The sequence below is a fragment of the Oncorhynchus tshawytscha genome, linkage group LG29 (genome assembly GCF_018296145.1).
Source record: "Oncorhynchus tshawytscha isolate Ot180627B linkage group LG29, Otsh_v2.0, whole genome shotgun sequence".
NCBI lineage: Eukaryota > Metazoa > Chordata > Actinopteri > Salmoniformes > Salmonidae > Oncorhynchus > Oncorhynchus tshawytscha.
The window spans coordinates 14,996,039-15,015,501 of NC_056457.1; the positions used below are offsets into that span (position 1 = coordinate 14,996,039).

Genomic DNA, 19,463 nt, shown 5'->3' on the forward strand with positions numbered 1-19,463 from the left:
CCTGCAATTAGCCGGGAAAAGACCTTACATTCAATTACATTCAGTCATAAAGGAAGAACAAATAGGTGCTTGAGATTAATGGGGCATCTTTAAGGGCAGACAGGGACTGGACGCACGCGCACACACACACACACACACACACACACACACACACACCACTGGCAGGCATGCAGACATACCTTGGCATATTCTGCACCGTGCTTCTCCTTGTAACCGTTCCGACAGACGGTGTAATTATAAAATCTGGAATTTTTGATCAGCCCCACCCACTCCCGCCACCCAGGAGGGATGTAGCTGCCGTTGTACTCGTTCAGGTACTTCCCAAAGAACGCTGGGATGGAACAGAGGAGAGAGAGAGAAAAGAGAATTACAATTAGAGAAGCCTTCATGTAGAAATGTTACTTTGGCTTCACAGACATTAAAACATCATCCTCGAGAAAGAGTACAGGGATGAGAGGAGGCTGATATATTGGCTCTGATTTATTGTCTGTAAGAACCTGTAAGAAATGTCTCTAAATCTAATGATTCACTGGCAATTTTTGGAAGCTTGACGAGCAATGTTTCTCGTAACCACAGAGTAGGGTAGTGAACTGACTCGATAAATATCAGCAATGTTTCTCATAACCACAGAGTAGGGTAGTGAACTGACTCGATAAATATCAGCAATGTTTCTCATAACCACAGAGTAGGGTAGTGAACTGACTCGATAAATATCAGCAATGTTTTCCCTGTTGTGTGACCTTTCTCTGACCCTAACACCCCACAAACACCCCCATGAATCCTGTACCTGGAACTGTTTGTTGACAATGTGTTGTGTTTGTATGCCTCGAACTCTGTCCCTCTCTGTCCCTCCCTCTCTCTCTTCTCCTAACTATCTCTCTATCTCTCCCCAGTAGCAGCCTCCTGGGCACGGGGCCAGTCTACCCAGAGAGAGCTAATTGTAGACCAACATATCAGCTCCAAAACCACAGCCCTCTTCGCTCTGCAAGCCACAGGACCCCATTGAGCTGCCCAGCCCAGAGCCTGTACGCCTCCCCACATGCCTGCCCTCCAAGCCATCACTCAGGCAGACACTAGCTGATGAGCCCCGACAGGAGCCTGGCACCCACACCATGTTTGCATTTCTCACAGCAGACAGACAGGCAGGGGGGGAGGGAGGCAGATAGAGGGAGGCAGATAGAGAGGGAGGCGGATAGAGAGGGAGGGAGGCTGGCAGATAGAGGGGGAGGGAGGCTGGCAGATAGAGAGGGAGGGAGGCAGGCAGATAGAGGGGGAGGGAGACAGGCAGATAGAGAGGGAAGGAGGCAGGCAGATAGAGGGGGAAAGAGGCAGGCAGATAGAGGGGGAGGGAGACAGGCAGATAGAGGGGGAGGGAGGCAGGCAGATAGAGGGGGAGGGAGACAGGCAGATATATGGGGAGGGAGACAGGCAGATATATGGGGAGGGAGACAGGCAGATAGAGGGGGAGGGAGACAGGCAGATAGAGGGCGAGGGAGACAGGCAGATAGAGGGCGAGGGAGACAGGCAGATAGAGGGCGAGGGAGACAGGCAGATAGAGGGCGAGGGAGACAGGCAGATAGAGGGCGAGGGAGACAGGCAGATAGAGGGGGAGGGAGACAGGCAGATATATGGGGAGGGAGACAGGCAGATAGAGGGGGAGGGAGACAGGCAGATAGAGGGGGAGGGAGACAGGCAGATAGAGAGGAGACAGGCAGATAGAGGGGAGGGAGACAGGCAGATATATGGGGAGGGAGACAGGCAGATAGAGAGGGGGGAGACAGGCAGATAGAGGGGGAGGGAGACAGGCAGATAGAGGGGAGGGAGACAGGCAGATATATAGGGAGGGAGACAGGTAGATATATGGAGAGGGAGACAAATATATGGGGAGGGAGACAGGCAGATAGAGGGCGAGGGAGACAGGCAGATAGAGGGCGAGGGAGACAGGCAGATAGAGGGCGAGGAGACAGGCAGATAGAGGGCGAGGGAGACAGGCAGATAGAGGGCGAGGGAGACAGGCAGATAGAGGGGGAGGGAGACAGGCAGATATATGGGGAGGGAGACAGGCAGATAGAGGGGAGGGAGACAGGCAGATAGAGGGGGAGGGAGACAGGCAGATAGAGAGGGAGACAGGCAGATAGAGGGGGAGGGAGACAGGCAGATATATGGGGAGGGAGACAGGCAGATAGAGGGGGGAGACAGGCAGATAGAGGGGAGGGAGACAGGCAGATAGAGGGGGAGGGAGACAGGCAGATATATAGGGAGGGAGACAGGTAGATATATGGAGAGGGAGACAAATATATGGGGAGGGAGACAGGCAGATATATGGGGAGGGAGACAGGCAGATATATGGGGAGGGAGACAAATATATGGGGAGGGAGACAGGCAGATATATGGGGGAGACAAATATATGGGCAGGGAGACAAATATATGGGGAGGGAGACAAATATATGGGGAGGGAGACAAATATATGGGGAGGGAGACAGGCGAACGGAGGGTCGGTTCCTGTAAAAAATGTGTGTTTGACTAAAAACAGGAGTGATTGTCAACAGGCATTTGGGGAGCTGGTGACTGCCGGAACTCTGGCAGGGACTGTGTGTGCCACCTTACCTGTCCTGTATCCTGTATTGTTGAGGTAGACGGCGAAGGAGCGTGGTTCATGCTGGGCCTGCCAGGACGGCGATGAACAGTTCTCGTTGTTGGTGTAGGTGTTGTGGTTGTGAACGTACTTCCCAGTCAGCATGGACGAGCGCGACGGACAGCACATGGGCGTGCTCACAAAGGCATTGGTGAACGAGGTGCCTCCATCTTCCATTATCTTACGAGTCTTATTCATCACCTGAAGAGAGCCTAGCGGGGAGGAGTAACGAGGAGAAGGGAGAAATGAGGAAAGAAAGACATTAAAAGACGAACAGCAAGTTGAACAGTTATCCAGAAACATTTCCATGTGTCGCTGACGCCAATCGTCACAGACTGCGGTCTTATAGACTTAACAGTGACCCATGTAACTAAATTACAATTGACACAGTTCAGACTGTTCTGTTCTGTTTGTAGATCTTCCTTCATGACTTCTTAACCTGCTGCTCTGTAGTGACAGTTAGTGTGGGAGATGGATTTTTGTCAGAGGAGGAGGATTGCAACATTGCATTTCCCTGTGGGGAAACACTGCGGTCAAACTAGGATTGTAGCTTTTCGCATCCCATCCTATTCTGTCAGAGTAATAAGTAACCATAATCCATTACACAAACACTGTACACCGCTCCACAAGGCCAGATGGCCCCTCTGTCTGCTTGCGCTTATGTCTGGGAGACAGAAAGAGCGAGAGAGAGGTGAGGATGCTCTCAGTCCCAGAACAGTAGATAGCAGGGCCAACCATGCACCCTGTAGATTACAACACTGATCAACAGAGCACCTTATAGTGGTAGTGACCAAGACAACACCACCACTATAGTCCCAGACCTCCGTAGGACAGACTGAGAGATGTACACTAGGAACCAAATGGAAGGAAACGGGCAGAAAGAGTGAGGGTCCTACCTGAATTTGTAAAGCAAAAATGCTTGTTCTCATTTTCTGTTACAAAACGTTTCGCTACAGTGTGCACTAATGAATACAACCCAGATTCATACAGCTATGGCGGCTCTTACAAAATACAGCAGACCTCCAGGGGATCAGCATGACAGTCTTACCAAGCTCCGTGTCCTGATCGTCGGTTATGATGAGGATGATGTTGGGCCTAATGTTCCTGCGGTCCCTCTGGATGCGTCCCCTCAGGCCTCCCTGGGCTCTGGTGGTGCTGAATGCTGAACAGCCCTGGTCCCAACCCAGGGACAGCAGGCCCAGCCAGGACACACACACCAGCAGCATGGCGGAGGGAGGAAACCCACTGGAGCTCTCACTTCTGAGGAGGAGTCTGAGAAGAGAGGGAGACAGACACACACAGAGGGAGAGAGAGAGACAGAGAGGCAGAGACACAGAGAGAGAGAGAGAGAGAGAAAGAGAGAGAGAGAGAGAGAGAGAGAGAGAGAGAGAGAGACACAGAGAGACACACAGAGAGAGAGACAGAGAGAGAGACAGAGAGAGAGAGACAAGAGAAAGAGAGACACGGAGAGAGAGAGATGGAGAGAGAGACAGAGGGAGAGAAACGAACAGAGAGACATGGACAGAGAGAGTGCGAGAGAGAGAGAGAGAAAGGAGAAGGAGGAGTTAGTCGAGATGCAGTATTTACTGACACACTGTTGACAACATGTAATTAAAGAGAGACAACGAGAGAGAGAGAGAGCAACAATGAGAGTGAAAGTGAGACAGTAATGTATACTGAGTGCCCAAACATTAGGAACACTTTACTAATATTGCATACTGCTTTTGCCCTCAGAACAGCCTCAATTCATCAGGGCATGGACTCTTCAAGGTGTTGAAAGCGTACCACAGGGATGCTGGCCCATGTCTCCTACCCTTCATCTACACTGATTGAAGTGGATTTCACAAGTGACGTCAATAAGGGATCATAGCTTTCACTTGGATTCACCTGGTCAGCCTGTCTCGGAAAGAGCAGGTGTTCCTGATGTTTTGTACACTCAGTGTGGATAGAAAGAATAAGAGTGAGCGAGGAAAAAGTGGTTTACTACTGCCTTATCAAAGCGGTAGTAAACCAGTCTGTTCTCTTTCCAGAAAACAGTCAACAACCGTCCCAGATTCACCGCTACATTTAAACATATTTACTTCCCAGAAGTTACATCCATCTGCTCACAAATCATACCCCAACTCCACTATGTCTGTGTCCCAAAGGGCACCCTACTCCCTACGTACTGCACTCTCCTTTTGACCAGAGCCCTATGGGAAGTAGTAGGGGGAAAGGGTGCCATTTTGATATGCAGACTACAGTGCATTCGGAAAGTATTCAGTCCCCTTCCCACACCTGTCTATATTTGGTCCCAACGTTGACATGTCAGAGCAAAAACCAGCCATGAGTTTGAAGGTATTGTCCATAGAGCTCCGAGACTGGATTGTGTCGAGGCACAGATCCTGGGAAGGGTACCCAAAACATTTCTGCAGCATTGAAGGTCCGCAAGAATACAGTGGCCTCCATCATTCTTAAATGGAAAAGGTTTGGCCAAATGCCCAACCATACTGAGCAATCGTGGGAGAACCTTCCAGAAGGACAACCATCTCTGCAGCACTCCACCAATCAGGCCTTTATGGTAGAGTGGCCAAATGGAAGCCACTCCTCAGTAAAAGGCACATGAATGCCCTAAAGGACTCTCAGACCATGAGAAACAAGATTCTCTGGTCTGATGAAACCAAGATTGAACTCTTTGGCCTGAATGCCAAGTGTCAAGTGTGGAGGAAATCCTGGCACCATCCCTACGGTCAAGCATGGTGGGCAGCATCATGCTCTGGGGATGTTTTTCAGCTGCAGGGACTGGTAGACTAGTCAGGATCGAGGGAAAGATCAACGGAACAAAGTACAGAGAGATCCTTGATGAAATCCTGCTCCAGAGCACTCAGGACCTCAGACTGGGGCGAAGGTTCACCTTCCAACAGGACAACAACCCTTAGCACACAGCCAAGACAATGCAGGAGTGGCTTCGGGACAAGTCTCTGAAAGCCAGAGCCCAGACTTGAATCCGATCAAACATCTCTAGAGAGACCTGAAAACAGCTGTGCAGCGACGCTCCCCTTCCAAGCTGACAGAGCTTGAGAGGATCTGAAAAGAAGAATGGGAGAAACTCCCCAAATACAGATGTGCCAAGTTTGTAGCGCCATACCCAAGAAGACTCAAGGCTGCAATCGCTGCCAAAGGTGCTTCAACAAAGTACTGAGTAAAGGGTCTGAATACTTATGCAAACGTGATATTTCCGATTTAAATGTGTAATACATTTGCAAAAATGTCTAAAAAAACAGTTTTTGCTTCGTCGTTATAGGTTATTGTGAGTAGATTGATGAAGACATAAAATAAATATATATATATTTTAGAGTGGCCTCCCAGGTGGGACAGTGGTCTAGGTCACTGCATCGCACTGCTAGCTGTGCCACCAGAGACTCTGGGTTCGTGCCCAGGCTCTGTCGCAGCCGGCCGCGACCGAGAGGTCCGTGGGGCGATGCACAATTGGCCTAGCATCGTCCGGGTTAGGGAGGGTTTGGCCGGTAGGGATATCCTTGTCTCATCGCACACTAGCGACTCCTGTGGCGGGCCGGGCGCAGTGCACGCTAACCAGGTCGCCAGGTGTACGGTGTTTCCTCCAACACATTGGTGCGGCTGGCTTCCGGGTTGGATTCGCACTGTGTTAAGAAGCAGTGCGGCTTGGTTGGGTTGTGTTTCGGAGGACTGGCTTTCGACCTTTGTCTCTCCCGAGTAACAATTTCGTGGATACCATGAAATTGGGGGTAAAAATATATATTTTTTTAAATAAATGAAATATTTTAGAGTAAGGCATAAAATAGTGAGGTTAACAAAATATGTTAAAGGCAATGGATCTGAATACTTTCAAAATGCACTGTATATATATTGTTCAACAAACAGACCAGAAGACCATCCTGAGTTAGCCACTCCAAACGTTGAAAAACTTTACTATGAATGCGTCCCAAATGGCACTCCCTATATAGTGCACTACTTTTGACTAGAGCCCTATGAGCCCTGGTCAAAAGTAGTGCAATATAAAGGGAATGAGGTACCATTTGGGACAACCTATAACAGTTCCAGCATGTGCTGGGTGTTGAGTGAAATACTCAACCCTTAAATGAAGATCAGCCCCAGAGTCCTCAACCAAGCCTGAACCTGGACAAGAACATGCAGGGAAACACAAACGACAGACAACAGACACTGACTGATCTTAAGGCAACTATTAGAGAGAGAACTAGAGAGCAGGCTCACCTGAGTTGACATCATCAGTATTATAATGTCATCTTGTTCTTAACCCCTTCATATCCTTTCACGAGAAAACACATCCAGTATAGAGGCCTGAATCTGCTTCTCTCCCTGTGTTGATCAACTCTATCACACATCAACCATCTCTCTCTCTCTCTTCTCTCTCACTCTGGCTCTCTCCACGCTCCAATGCCTTCCCGCAGGCCCCAGCCTGAACCAATCACAGCCCTTCCTCCCACCTGTCAGTCAACAGGCATCCCAAGCCCGTCAAGCGTGACAGGGGTGGGGGGCGGTGGGGAGGTGGTGGTGGGTCGGTGGTTGGGGAGGTAGTAGGGGGGAGGTGTACAGGGAATAGGGTGCCATTTGTGATGTCACTGTCGATTATAACCACAGTATAAATAACCACTGGCTTATTGCCTTTTCTACATTTACCACGATCAGAAAGACGCCAAGGAGTCTCTGAAGCTTTGGAAAGACGGTGATTTATGGTCCGCTGGTGTTGATAGAACTTTCCATCTGGTATTGACTGGGTAAATAGTTTTATTCCACTCTTGATAACATTGCTTACCAAGTTTATCAAATCAAATGTTGTTTGTCACATGTTTCGTAAAACAACAAGTGTGGACTAACAGTGAAAAGCTGACTTACGGGCCTTTCCCAACTATGCAAAGAGAAATGTTTTAAATACATTGTATTGTACGTTAATATGACTTAATAGACCGGTTTTAAACTGGAGACATAACTTACTGTTTGGTTAAGAGTAAACTGTATGTTGAATGGTGAGTAAGTTAAAGTTGAAAACCTACCCTATATGTTCCCTTAATGCTGATCATGAAGGAAAACACAAAAATATATTGGTATGCAGCCTTTAATTCAGCCATTGCTCCCTCTTTACTCCTTGGAGAAAGCCCTAGTGCTAGGTTGGGAACTGGCTCTGGGCCTGTTTGCTAAAGTTGAGAGGCACAGAGGGAGGGACAAAGGCAGTGACACCCACTGGGGTTTTGGCCCAGAAAGGAGGGTCTCTCCATGAGGGAGGGCCAGGCTCAGGTGTGGTAGAGCCACTATTTTGTTCCAGCTCATTAGGTCAGAATGAAGATCAGTATGGTGCCACTCAGCAAGATGGCTGTCCAGAAGGTCTCCTGTCACTGGGAGATGATGGAGCTGCTATTACAATGTCCTGGTTGTCATGGTCCACCTTCCTTACTCATACCCTCAGGCCAAGCTGAGGGCTGTATTACTCCTGGGATTGGATTTTACAGTAGTTTACCCACTCTTTCTGTAATCAACCCATCAATGTCTACCTTCTCCACCATTCCACATCCAACGCATCTTCTTTCCTTCCTAATCAGCAATAAGAGAGATTGTCGAAGTTGAAAACCTACCCTATCTGACCACTGTGTTTCGTCATAGCTAGCTAGCGTCTGTCGGCCCAAAGCAGACGTCACAGATATACTGAAGCATTCACAGATCTGTCTGTCAGAACAGATGGTCACCAAATCATGGTAGCCTAAATCTCTGTTTTTGGTTCCCTCTAAACATAATCTTTGTTAACTATGCCCTATTCCCTACATAGTGCACAACTTTTGACCAGTGCCCTTGTCAAAAGTAGTGCCAAAATAGCGATTAGGATGCCATTTGGGATGTAACCTGTATCTGCATAACTGTGTTGGTCATTGGTTTTCCATCTGCTTGTCTCCCCATAGAGATGTGTAATGGTAATAAGCAGCTCTTAGCATGCATCCCAAATGGTACCCTATTCTCTAAAACGTGCACTACATTTGACCAGGGCCCATAGTGCACTATGCAGGGAATAAGGTGCCATTTGGGACGTAAATCTCAGATGGAGCAGTAAGAGCTTTTTTGGAGAGTATTTTGGACAGGCATTGTCCGGGACAGCCTGTCCAGACATCCTCACAGCCCTGTACAAACACTGGCACTGTTTAGAACCTCAGCCCTCAGGCAGGGATTGGCAGGGGACACACACACACACACACAGAAGTGTACATACACAAGACACGCTAGATGTTATTTGTTATTTTTCTTATTTTTTTATTTTTTCATTGTATTTATTTATTGTTTACTTCAGTTAATTTAGTAAATACTTTCTTAACGCTTTTTTTTCTAAAAACTGCATTGTTGGTTAAGGGCTTGTAAGTAAGCATTTCACTGTAAGGTCTACACTTGTTGTATTCGGCACAATTTGATTTGATGTTAGAAACACTAGATTACCGAGAGAAAAAACACGCTACTCACACACGCATGATGAAGCCCACTTAACTCCTTACACTGTCACTGGAAGACTCTAAACAACCCAACAAGAGGCTATACTCAAAAGGGTCCGTCTAATGTTCGCACTCAACCCACATTCACACTGCATCCCAAACCAAATGGCACCCTATTCCCTATGTAGTGCACTACTTTTAACCAGGACCCATAAGCTGCCCCAGAGGGCTCTGGTCAAAAGAGGTGTGCTATATAAAAGACCAGGGTGCCATTTGGGATGCATCATCAATTAGCCACGCCAATGATCCGTAGCAATGGTCTTTTCATGGGACTTCTTGAGGAATGAAGAAGCTGAGAGGCAGATAAAGAGTGTCATTGTGTGATATGCCACTCTAACAGCCCCGAATCGCCACATTCTCCTTACAACTGGAATTACAGCGCTAATACAATGCTATAAAACTTGATCATGGGACGGGGGAGCACATTGACACTGTGCTGAGGCAGCTGTCTTCAAAGCCAGTGTCCCAAATGGCACCCTATTCCCTATAAAAGGCACTACTTTTGACCAGGCCCCATAGGGCTGTGATCAAATGTAGTGCAATATATAGAGAATAGGGGGCTGTTTGGGACAGACAGGAGGGTTCCATCTGTCACCTTCCTCTCCCTTTAACTCAATTGAACATGATTCACTGTTAATTTGACCTGATTTGGTTCACTTTTCTACTGACTTTTTACCTTCAGAGAACAAAGGTCAACTTCAGTTCTCATTGGGACACATAAAATGGAAAAATATGTTACGCACTCAGCTATTTCTAATATTCAAGTGAAGTTCCAGCAATGATGCCCACTCATCTACGAGACCCCTAAACACACACACCTTGAACTTTAACCTCTGACAACCAGATTCTAGCCCCTGACAGTAGTGATGTCCTGACATTCCTATGACACCATGGGAGATGAGAGAAAGAGAGAGCAGGGGTAGCCTTGCTGTAGACCCAGGAACAATGGAGGCTTATCTCAAAGTATTCCCACCCCTTGACTTTTTCCACATTTTGTTGTGTTACAGCCTGAATTTAAAATGGATTACATTGTGATTTGTGTCGTCACTGGCCTATGTTTAGAAATGTTAATAAATGAATTAATAATGAAAAGCTGAAATGTCTTGAGTCAATTATTCAACCCCTTTGTTACGGCAAAGCACACATAAGTTCAGGAGTAAAAATGTGCTCAACAAGTCCCATAATAAGTCGGATGGACTCACCCTTTATGCAATAACAAGGTTTAACATGAGTTTTGAATGACCACCTCATCTCTGTACCCCACACATACAAGTATCTGTAAGGTCCCCCAGTCGAGCAGTGGATTTCAAACAGATTCAACCACAAAGACCAGGAAGGTTTTCCAATGTCTCTCTAACATGCTGACCAAACCGGACGCGCGTGCACGTTGATTTTGTCCGCCCACACCAGAAGCAATCAAAACACGCAGGTTGAAATATCAAAACAAACCCATTAGCTTGCTGTTGCTAGCTCATTTGTCCTGGGATACAAACATTGGGTTGTTATTTTTCCTGAAATGCACAAGGTCCTCTACTCCAACAATTAATCCACAGATAAAAGGGTCAACCAAGTTCGTTTCTCATCATCTTTCCTCCTTTCTTCAGGCTTCTTTTTCTTCTTTGGACTTTTTATGGAGGTTGGCAACCAACTTTACAGCATTACTACAACCGACTGCAGTGTGGACCTCAGTTCATCTTTCAATCACCCACGTGGGTATATGCTCCTAAAAACCAATGAGGAGACTGGAGTGACCGGACTTGCAAGCGCATCAAAAATTGGACCGATTTCTATTTTAGCGCCTGGCTACACAGACGGTCGCTGACGTGCGCGAGCAGTGTGGGTCCAATGATTGAATAACATGCATGTGTACATTTATTTTGCAACGCTCGCACAAGCGACGCAAGCGGTGTGGTCAGCATGTAAGAAGGGCACCTATTGGTAGAACGGTAAAAATACAAAAAGCTGACATTGAATGTCCCTTCGAACACGGTGAAGTTACTAATTACACTTTGGGTGGTGTATCAATACACCCAGTCACTAGAAAGATACAGGTGTCCTTCCTAACTCACTTCCCAGAGAGGCAGGAAGCCACTCAGGCATTTCACCATGAGGCCAATAGTGACTTTAAAAGAGTTTGAGTTTAATGGCTGTGATAAGATAAAACTGAGGATGGATCAACAGCATTGTAGTTACTCTACAATACTAACCTGTTTGCAAGAAGGCATTAAAGTAATACTGCAATTAACTTTTTGTCCTGAATACAAAGTTTTATGTTTGGGGCAAATCTAATACAACACATTACTGAGTACCCCTCTCCATATTTTCAAGCAGAGTGGTGTCTGCATCACTTTATGAAAATGCTTATAATCGTTAAGGACAGGTGAGTTTTTCAGGACAAAATAAATAAGCGGAATGGGGCTAAGCACAGGCAAAATCCTAGAGGAAACCCTGGTTCTGTCTGCTTTCCAACAGAGATGAATTCACCTGAATACATGAGCAGGACAATAACCTCAAAAAAACAAGGCTACTGGTAGTATTTCAGTAGACTGGTGAGAGAAAATATATATTTAATCAATTTTGAATTCAGGCTGTACCACAAAAAATTATGCAAAAAGGTCGAAGGGTATGAATACTTTCTGAAAGCACTGTACGTCCCAAATGCCACCCTATTCCCTATGTAATGTACCACTTTTGACCAGAGCCCTATGTGAATAGGGTTCCATTTGGGACGCACTTAATGATAACCTTCAGGATGTGTTCCAACCTGAGGGAATAGTTGACTAGAATACTGTGTTCTTCTGTTATCTGGCATTTCAAATGCTTTGCATATGGAAGGTATTTGGCATCTTTCAGAAAAGTGATAGAAAATCTCCAAATGTGAAGGAAATATGCGAATTTTTGATCAGAAGTCAAGAATCTCTCCTTTTTTTCCTTTCTAAGAGCAGCATCGTTTTTCTTAATCTTTTTCCTTCAGACCAAACTGACACATTTAAAAGGAATGACCTCTTGAGAAAGCTTAAGTGAACCCAACCAAAGCAAACTATAGACCAAAGACCCTCAACTTAGTAAGAGGGGCAAAAACATTTCTCTTCGCCCCACAAACATCCCCCTAGAACATAGTTCTATACGTCTGTAGGAAACAAGAGGTCTTTTATGCCAGACACAGGGGCGATGTCCCAAATAGCACCCTATATTCCCTATTTAGTGCACTACTTTTGGCCAGGGCCCATATGGAATAGTGTGCCATTTGGTACTCAACCTGACTGCAGAGTCATACTGTTTCTGCTTCCTAATTGTTTGGGAGGATTAGCTCCGCTAATGAGCCTTTAAATTACTCATTACTCCTTTACTGTACTCATCAAGGGTTCAGCTGCAGTAGTAGAATATTGGGGACGGACCAGCCGTCCAGGAGAAGAAAAGTGCCTGGGGACGGGGGTTCAAAGTCGACCAAAACAAAAAGGGCACTATGGAGTTTCCAGTCAGTCCCTCTGACACGCACACAGCTGCCAGATGGAGTAAGAAATGTGCAATTTTCAGATTAATGGCCATCAACACTGAGTCAGCGTACCAAATGGCACCCTGTTCCCTTTACTAGTGTACTACTTTTGACCTGAGCCCTATGAGAACAAGGTGCCGCGCTTAGGGTGCTTAATGGTAGACAGCATGATAATCCTCTACTCTCATGACTAATGTCTTATTCTTTCACCCCCGATATAAAACAACCTCTCCCTTCACTACTAACCATGAATTACAAGAAAAGCCTTGCAGCTGTATAGGGAGTGAGACAGAGATATGGTAGCATACATTACACACTCCAGCAGCACTTAGCATTCTAACTATGCCATCAGGCCCTACTTTCTCCTCTCATCTGCGCTCTTCCTCTCTGCCTTGGCTAGCCTGGAGATGGACAGAGCGAGAGGGAGAGATTTGATTCGATTTTTATTAGGATCTCTTTTAGTCCCCATTTGGACTAATCTTGGCTAGCCTGGAGATGGACAAAGCGAGAGGGAGAGAGGAGGGAGAGAGGGAGAAAGAGTGAGAATCAAAAAGAGAGGGAAGGGGGGCTTGTCCCTAACGAGCAGGCCTATCATGAATGAGGGACTTACCTCAGGGTCCCAGTGACATCTGGTTTAGGTTTGACACTCAGAACCTCTCCTCCAATATAACTTTTCATGTTCAGCAAGACACGGAACAAAATGGATGGAGGGTTTCAGAAGAATATAAGGAGTTCTGATGATCGGGACAGTTGACTTTCAGGGGAAAGAGGAGGATCTTCAAGGATCAATCAGTGTCTTGTTCCATGTTCATTCCATTGTCCCTCTTTCTTTTCTTTCCTCCATTGTTCAGTAATGACTAATAGATGCGCAGGACGGTGCTGCCAAACAGAAGACTGAGCCAGATGCAATCCGTCTGCCATGTGGTGCTCTAGCGGTCTGTGTTTGTATGTGTGTGGAGGGTCGTGCGTTACCTGTGGCTGTAAGGAATGCATAGCCAATCAGAACGCTTCCCAAACGCTCCTTAACCGCCATCCACCATTGTCCCTCTGGGGCTTGTAAAGGTTTCCGTCTCCCTCCTTGGCTTGGGATGACTTCACACACACGCACACGCACAAGCATGTACACACAGATACACACACACTCATTCTCCTTTTCTCACCCCCCCAAGTAACCCATGTGTGTGTTGTGTGTGTGTGTGAGTGTGTGTGTAGCTCAGGAGGCCCATCCCAGCCCAGGTGGCTGAGGTTAGTATAAACTAGCCGGGATCAAAGCCACATAACCACTCAGGTCAGTGCACGGTCAGGGCACAGGACGCTGTGTGGTTAGAGGCCTTCCCAGCAGCCTACCAGTCGACCATTCAGACAGACAGCCATCCCTGCACTAGCTAGCTAGCTTTGTTGCCATGGTTTCTGAGTGTACTGTACTTCAGTTAGGGCCTCACCAACTATTGAGAGAGAGAGAGAGAGAGAGAGCTATGGGCTGTGTAGCAACGAAGGATAATCTCAGAGGTAGAGAGAGAGAGACAGAGAGAGAGATTAGGAATATGTGTGTGTGCCGAGATGACAAATAAATCATGAGAGAGAATGTATGAGGAGATCGCTGTGTGTAGAAGAGGGAGAGACAGAATCTACTGATTTGGTTCTGATACCGCTCCCATATTTCAGGCCAGCCTTGATTACTCCCACTTGTTTTTCCAGGGGGAGTTTTTATGGAGCCACATGAGCTTAATATTGAGGTTTGTTCCAAATGTTTCTCTAATCCTGTTGGGGAATTTGGCTGGGCGGATGCCACGGGGCCTGGTACACTGAGAAGAACCTTTGTGAGGAGGGCCCAGGGTGCCCTGAGTAGGCCGGGGCAGAAGGGAGTAGTGGAAGTAGAGTTGTAGGGCCCGGGTCAAGCCTGGATCTCTCTCCCACACTGCTGTCCAGCCCACGGACTGAAGGAGTGCTGCCTCTTTAGTTACCACACTCTCTCTCACACTCACTCCAGTGACACCTCCGTCACAAAGTAAGGACAAATATGATTCAAGCCCAGTACTGACAAATGATCTATGAAAACTATAAATCAACAGAGATCAGGATTGCAACAACACCAACACATTAGTTGTATAACTAAAGGAGTGCCTTCGTTCTGTGAATGCTGAATCCGTACCGGTAGCCCGAGTTCAACCCCTAAACCCTACACCCTTCGCCCTGAGACCCTCAGAGAGCCCCTTTGTAGTGCCCTTACAGCCCTTAGCCTCAGGCTGCTAGACCCTCATCATTAATTATGTGTCCATGTAAATATATCATTCAATTAATCCAGCTCCCACAGACATCAAAGGCTGAAGCAGCCCGGCCACCAGGTGGTCCGTTGGGATCTCTGCTGGGAACGCTGAGAGGGAAATGATTAAAACACACAAGAGGACGGCTGTTTCGGAAAAGTCGGGAGTTGACTCTGTGTGTGTGTGTGTGTGTGTGTGTGTGTGTGTGTGTGTGTACTGTGTGTTCGTGAGGGAGAACGTGTATGTGTGTGGTGGAAAGATACACACTTTCTCCCTCTGAAAGCGCTGTACATAGTATGTCTCTGTTAATAATAGCATTCCTTACTAGACAACAAGCTAGCTAAGATGCAACTAACATATAAGCCTAACTATAGCTAACAAACTGCTTGACTTAGTAATAAATCAACCAACCAGGACCACACACCACAAGTGGAACCATTCAGATGCGGGCCCTCTGCAAATGAACAGTAGACATTGAGAAGGTTTACATGCACAGTAATAGTATGATATTTAACTGATTATGGCAGTCGGTCAAGCATGGCAATAGTCATGTAAACACCTTACTCTGCTTATCTTAAATTGGAGGAAGGTCAAACATTGAAGTAAACATATGCTGATCAAAACACCTGGTTTTCGGAGCAATCTGTTGAATTATTAGGACATGTAAAACGGCTTAAATCGGCATTCCAGCTGTGTTCTTGATCTGCTCATGAGCCAGCACCGGTATGTCCCGCTTATGCATGAGCGAAATGAGTTCGGAAAAACTGAATGTATGCTTCTTAGAAAGAGTTTTCACATACAACCTCCCATACTGCTAAGTCATTAGGAGGCCCTGGTGTCTCATCAGAAGGCCCTGGTGTCTATACTAGTCCCATACTGCAGAGTCATCAGGAGGCCCTGGTGTCTCATCAGGAGGCCCTGGTGTCTATACTAGTCCCATACTGCAGAGTCATCAGGAGGCCCTGGTGTCTCATCAGGAGGCCCTGGTGTCTATACTAGTCCCATACTGCAGAGTCATCAGGAGGCCCCGATGTCTATACTAGTCCCATACTGCAGAGTCATCAGAAGGCCCTAGTGTCTATACTAGTCCCATACTGCAGAGTCATCAGGAGGCCCTGGTGTCTATACTAGTCCCATACTGCAGAGTAATCAGGAGGCCCTGGTGTCTCATCAGAAAGCCCTGGTGTCTATACTAGTCCCATACTGCTGAGTCATCAGGAGGCCTTGGTGTCTTATTAGGAGGCCCTGGTGTCTATTCAAGTCCCGCACTGCTAAGTAATCTGGAGGCCCTGATGATACTCTTGAAAAGCTTAAAGAGAGAGTTCCAGGAGACTCCTTTTATAAGAGCATTAATAGAGGGAGTACAAAAACACACACAGAGAGAGAGAGAGAGAGAGAGAGAGAGAGAGAGAGAGCGAGGAGAGAGAGAGCGAGAGAGAGAGGGAGAGAGAGAGAGAGAGAGAGAGAGAGAGAGAGAGAGGAGAAGAAATATAGAGGAAAAGCAATTACAGAGATGTGGTCTTTCATGGACATGCAGAGTGATTAGGACAAACAGATTGCAGCTGCAACTACAACAGTTTGCTCATTACATGACTGTGGTAAAAAAATATTTTAAAAAGCCAACAAGTGCACAGCATATGTGAGAACTCCTTCCAGACTGTTGGAAAAGCATTCCAGGTGAAGCTGGTTGAGAGAATGCCAAGCATGTGCAAAGCTGTCATCAAGGCAAAGGAGAGCTACTTTGAAGAATTTCAAATATAAAATATATTTTTGATTTGTTTAACACTTTTTTGGTTACTACATGATGTGTTATTTCAGAGTTTTGATGTCTTCACTATTATTCTACAATGTAGAACATTTTAAAATAAAGAATAACCCTGGAATGAGCAGGTGTGTTCAAACTTTTGACTGGTACGGTATAGATCATAATTCTACAATATACTCTAAGTATCTATTTTCATCCATATAGCCTTTCTAGACAACCACATGGGTGTGTACCAAATGGCATCCTAATCCCCATACAGTGCACTATAGTGCACCCTATATAGTGCACAACCATAATGGCCTCTGGTCAAAAGTAGTGCACTACATATGAAATATTGTAACATTTAGGACATAACCCTGGTTCTCCCATTTAAAACAGTCTATGGACCAAATCTGCCAGTCAAACTCACTCGTGATGGGTGGCTTTCTCCTCTCTGTGTGCCACAAGTCAAATATATCTTGCATAAATGACTCCCCAAAACCACAAAAAAGAAGTTGAGCAAATTGTTTCAATGGGTTTCCACTGAGATCATTGTTAATAAAGAGATATACTTCTTTCCCATGAAATCAGCAGCATGGTGGCACAGCGAGAGGCGCACACACACACAGAGAGAGACAGAGACAGAAACAGAGAGAGAGAGAGAGAGGCACACACACACACACACAGAGAGAGGCGCACACACACACAGAGAGAGACAGAGACAGAAACAGAGAGAGAGAGAGAGAGGCACACACACACACACACAGAGAGAGACAGAGACAGACAGAGACAGAGAGAGAGAGAGAGAGAGAGAGACACACACATACACACAGAGAGAGAGAGAGACAGAGACAGAGAGAGAGAGAGAGAGAGAGACACACACACAGAGAGAGAGAGACAGAGACAGAAACAAAAACAGAGAGAGAGAGACAGAGACAGAGAGAGAGCGAGAGAGAGAGACACACACACACACAGAGACAGAGAGAGACAGAGAGAGAGAGAGAGAGACACACACACACACACACAGAGAGAGACAGAGACAGAGAGAGAGAGAGGCACACACACACACACATAGAGAGAGAGAGACAGAGACAGAAACCGAGAGAGACAGAGACAGAGAGAGAGGCACACACACACACACACACACACACACACACACACACACACACACACACACACACACACACACACACACACACACAGACACAGACAGAGAGGGACAGAGACAGACATAGAGAAAGAGGCACACACACACAGAGAGAGACAGAGAGGCACACACACACACAGAGAGACAGAGAGAGAGGCACACACACATACAGAGACAGAGACAGAGACAGAGACAGAGACAGAGACAGAGAGAGAGGCACACACAGAGACAGAGAGAGAGAGGGGCACACACACACACACAGAGACAGAGACAAAGAGAGGCACACAAGCACACAGAGAGACAGACAGAGAGACATTAGCATTTCAGCCCAGCCTTGATTAAGTCATTAGCATTTTCGTATTTTTATAAAAACCTCTGTAGTTTACCCACTTCAGTAATCCCAGAATGCATGTTTCTGCACTGATCACTGACATGAGAAGTGTGGCACAGATTTAAGACTAAAATCCCTCTTTCATGAACATGGGGCCTTCTTTCTGAGAAGGAGAGAAAGAAAGAGAAGCTTTAAGGAACAAGTTGTTGGACTAAGGATCGGCCCTGGTGTTGAGTCATTCATCTGTGTGTGTGTGTGTGTGTGTGTGTGTGTGTGTGTGTGTGTGTGTGTGTGTGTGTGTGTGTGTGTGTGTGTGTGTGTGTGTTGTTGTGTGTGTGTTTTTAGAGGTGTAGTCGGTGAGGATAGTCAGGCTTGCTATTTAGAGCAGGTTATTCATTGACACTGGCGTAAGAAAATAAACTGCTGATCTAGTTAACAAAACTAAGTCTATAATGACCAAATAATAATGGCTCCCTATTTGGTCAAAAGTAGAGCACTATACAGGGAATAGGGTGCCATTTGGGACGTGAACAGTCTTTCTCGAATGATTAATGCTCCTCCTCCAGAACAGAGCCACTTGTTCTACAGATTTGTTTAAAAGGGCAGGACAATTGTTTTGACATGGCATAGAGCAATTTGGGTCTTGTTTGTGGACTTTGTGGACTGCGTGCGTGTGTGTGACAAATTGCTACACCACAGCAACCACAAGAATGGAGTTAGGGCCGATCTCAAGTGTAATCCAAACACCAGGATTAACATAAGACATTTCAGAGTGCTATGTTCGATACAACAAGTGTGCTTCCCAAACGGCACCCTACTCCTTATGGTACCTGGTCAAAAGGAGTGCACTACATATGAAACAGGGTGCCATTTGGGACGCAAACCAATTCTCTCTACAGAGTAACTTTGGACCAAGCTGGAAATCCAGAGCAAATCCATGTGTCAATCAACAGAGTAGCAAAAACAAAACCTACATCCCAATGCCTCCTGTGCAATGCCTTAGGGCAGTGTTTCCCAACCCTGGTCATCCTGTACCCCCAACAGCCCAACCCTGGTCATCCTGTACCCCCAACAGCCCAACCCTGGTCCTCCAGTACCCCCAACAGCCCAACCCTGGTCCTCCAGTACCCCCAACAGCCCAACCCTGGTCCTCCAGTACCCCCAACAGCCCAACCCTGGTCCTCCAGTACCCCCAACAGCCCAACCCTGGTCCTCCAGTTTGGGCTAAAACTAGGGTACTACAAACTAATGTACTACAAACTAGGGTACTGCAGTTGCACCATACAACTTGATTCATGCCATCAACTGATATAGACTAAGGAACTGCAGGCAGTATT

General features: G+C 46.6%; 1 protein-coding gene across 3 annotated transcripts in view; it reads right to left on the reverse strand.

The window, feature by feature from the left end:
* sulf1 (sulfatase 1) overlaps positions 1–19,463 on the reverse strand; it is an 84,514-nt gene that overhangs the window by 50,966 nt on the left and 14,085 nt on the right. For all 3 annotated transcript variants that reach the window (XM_024413095.2, XM_024413094.1, XM_024413096.2), the window contains exons 2-4: positions 3,684–3,907; positions 2,608–2,847; positions 180–331 (exon numbers count right to left, since the gene is read on the reverse strand). In XM_024413095.2, the coding sequence (XP_024268863.1) occupies positions 180–331; positions 2,608–2,847; positions 3,684–3,861 (570 nt within the window). In that variant the 5' untranslated portion in view covers positions 3,862–3,907. The remainder of the gene's footprint in view (positions 1–179; positions 332–2,607; positions 2,848–3,683; positions 3,908–19,463) is intronic.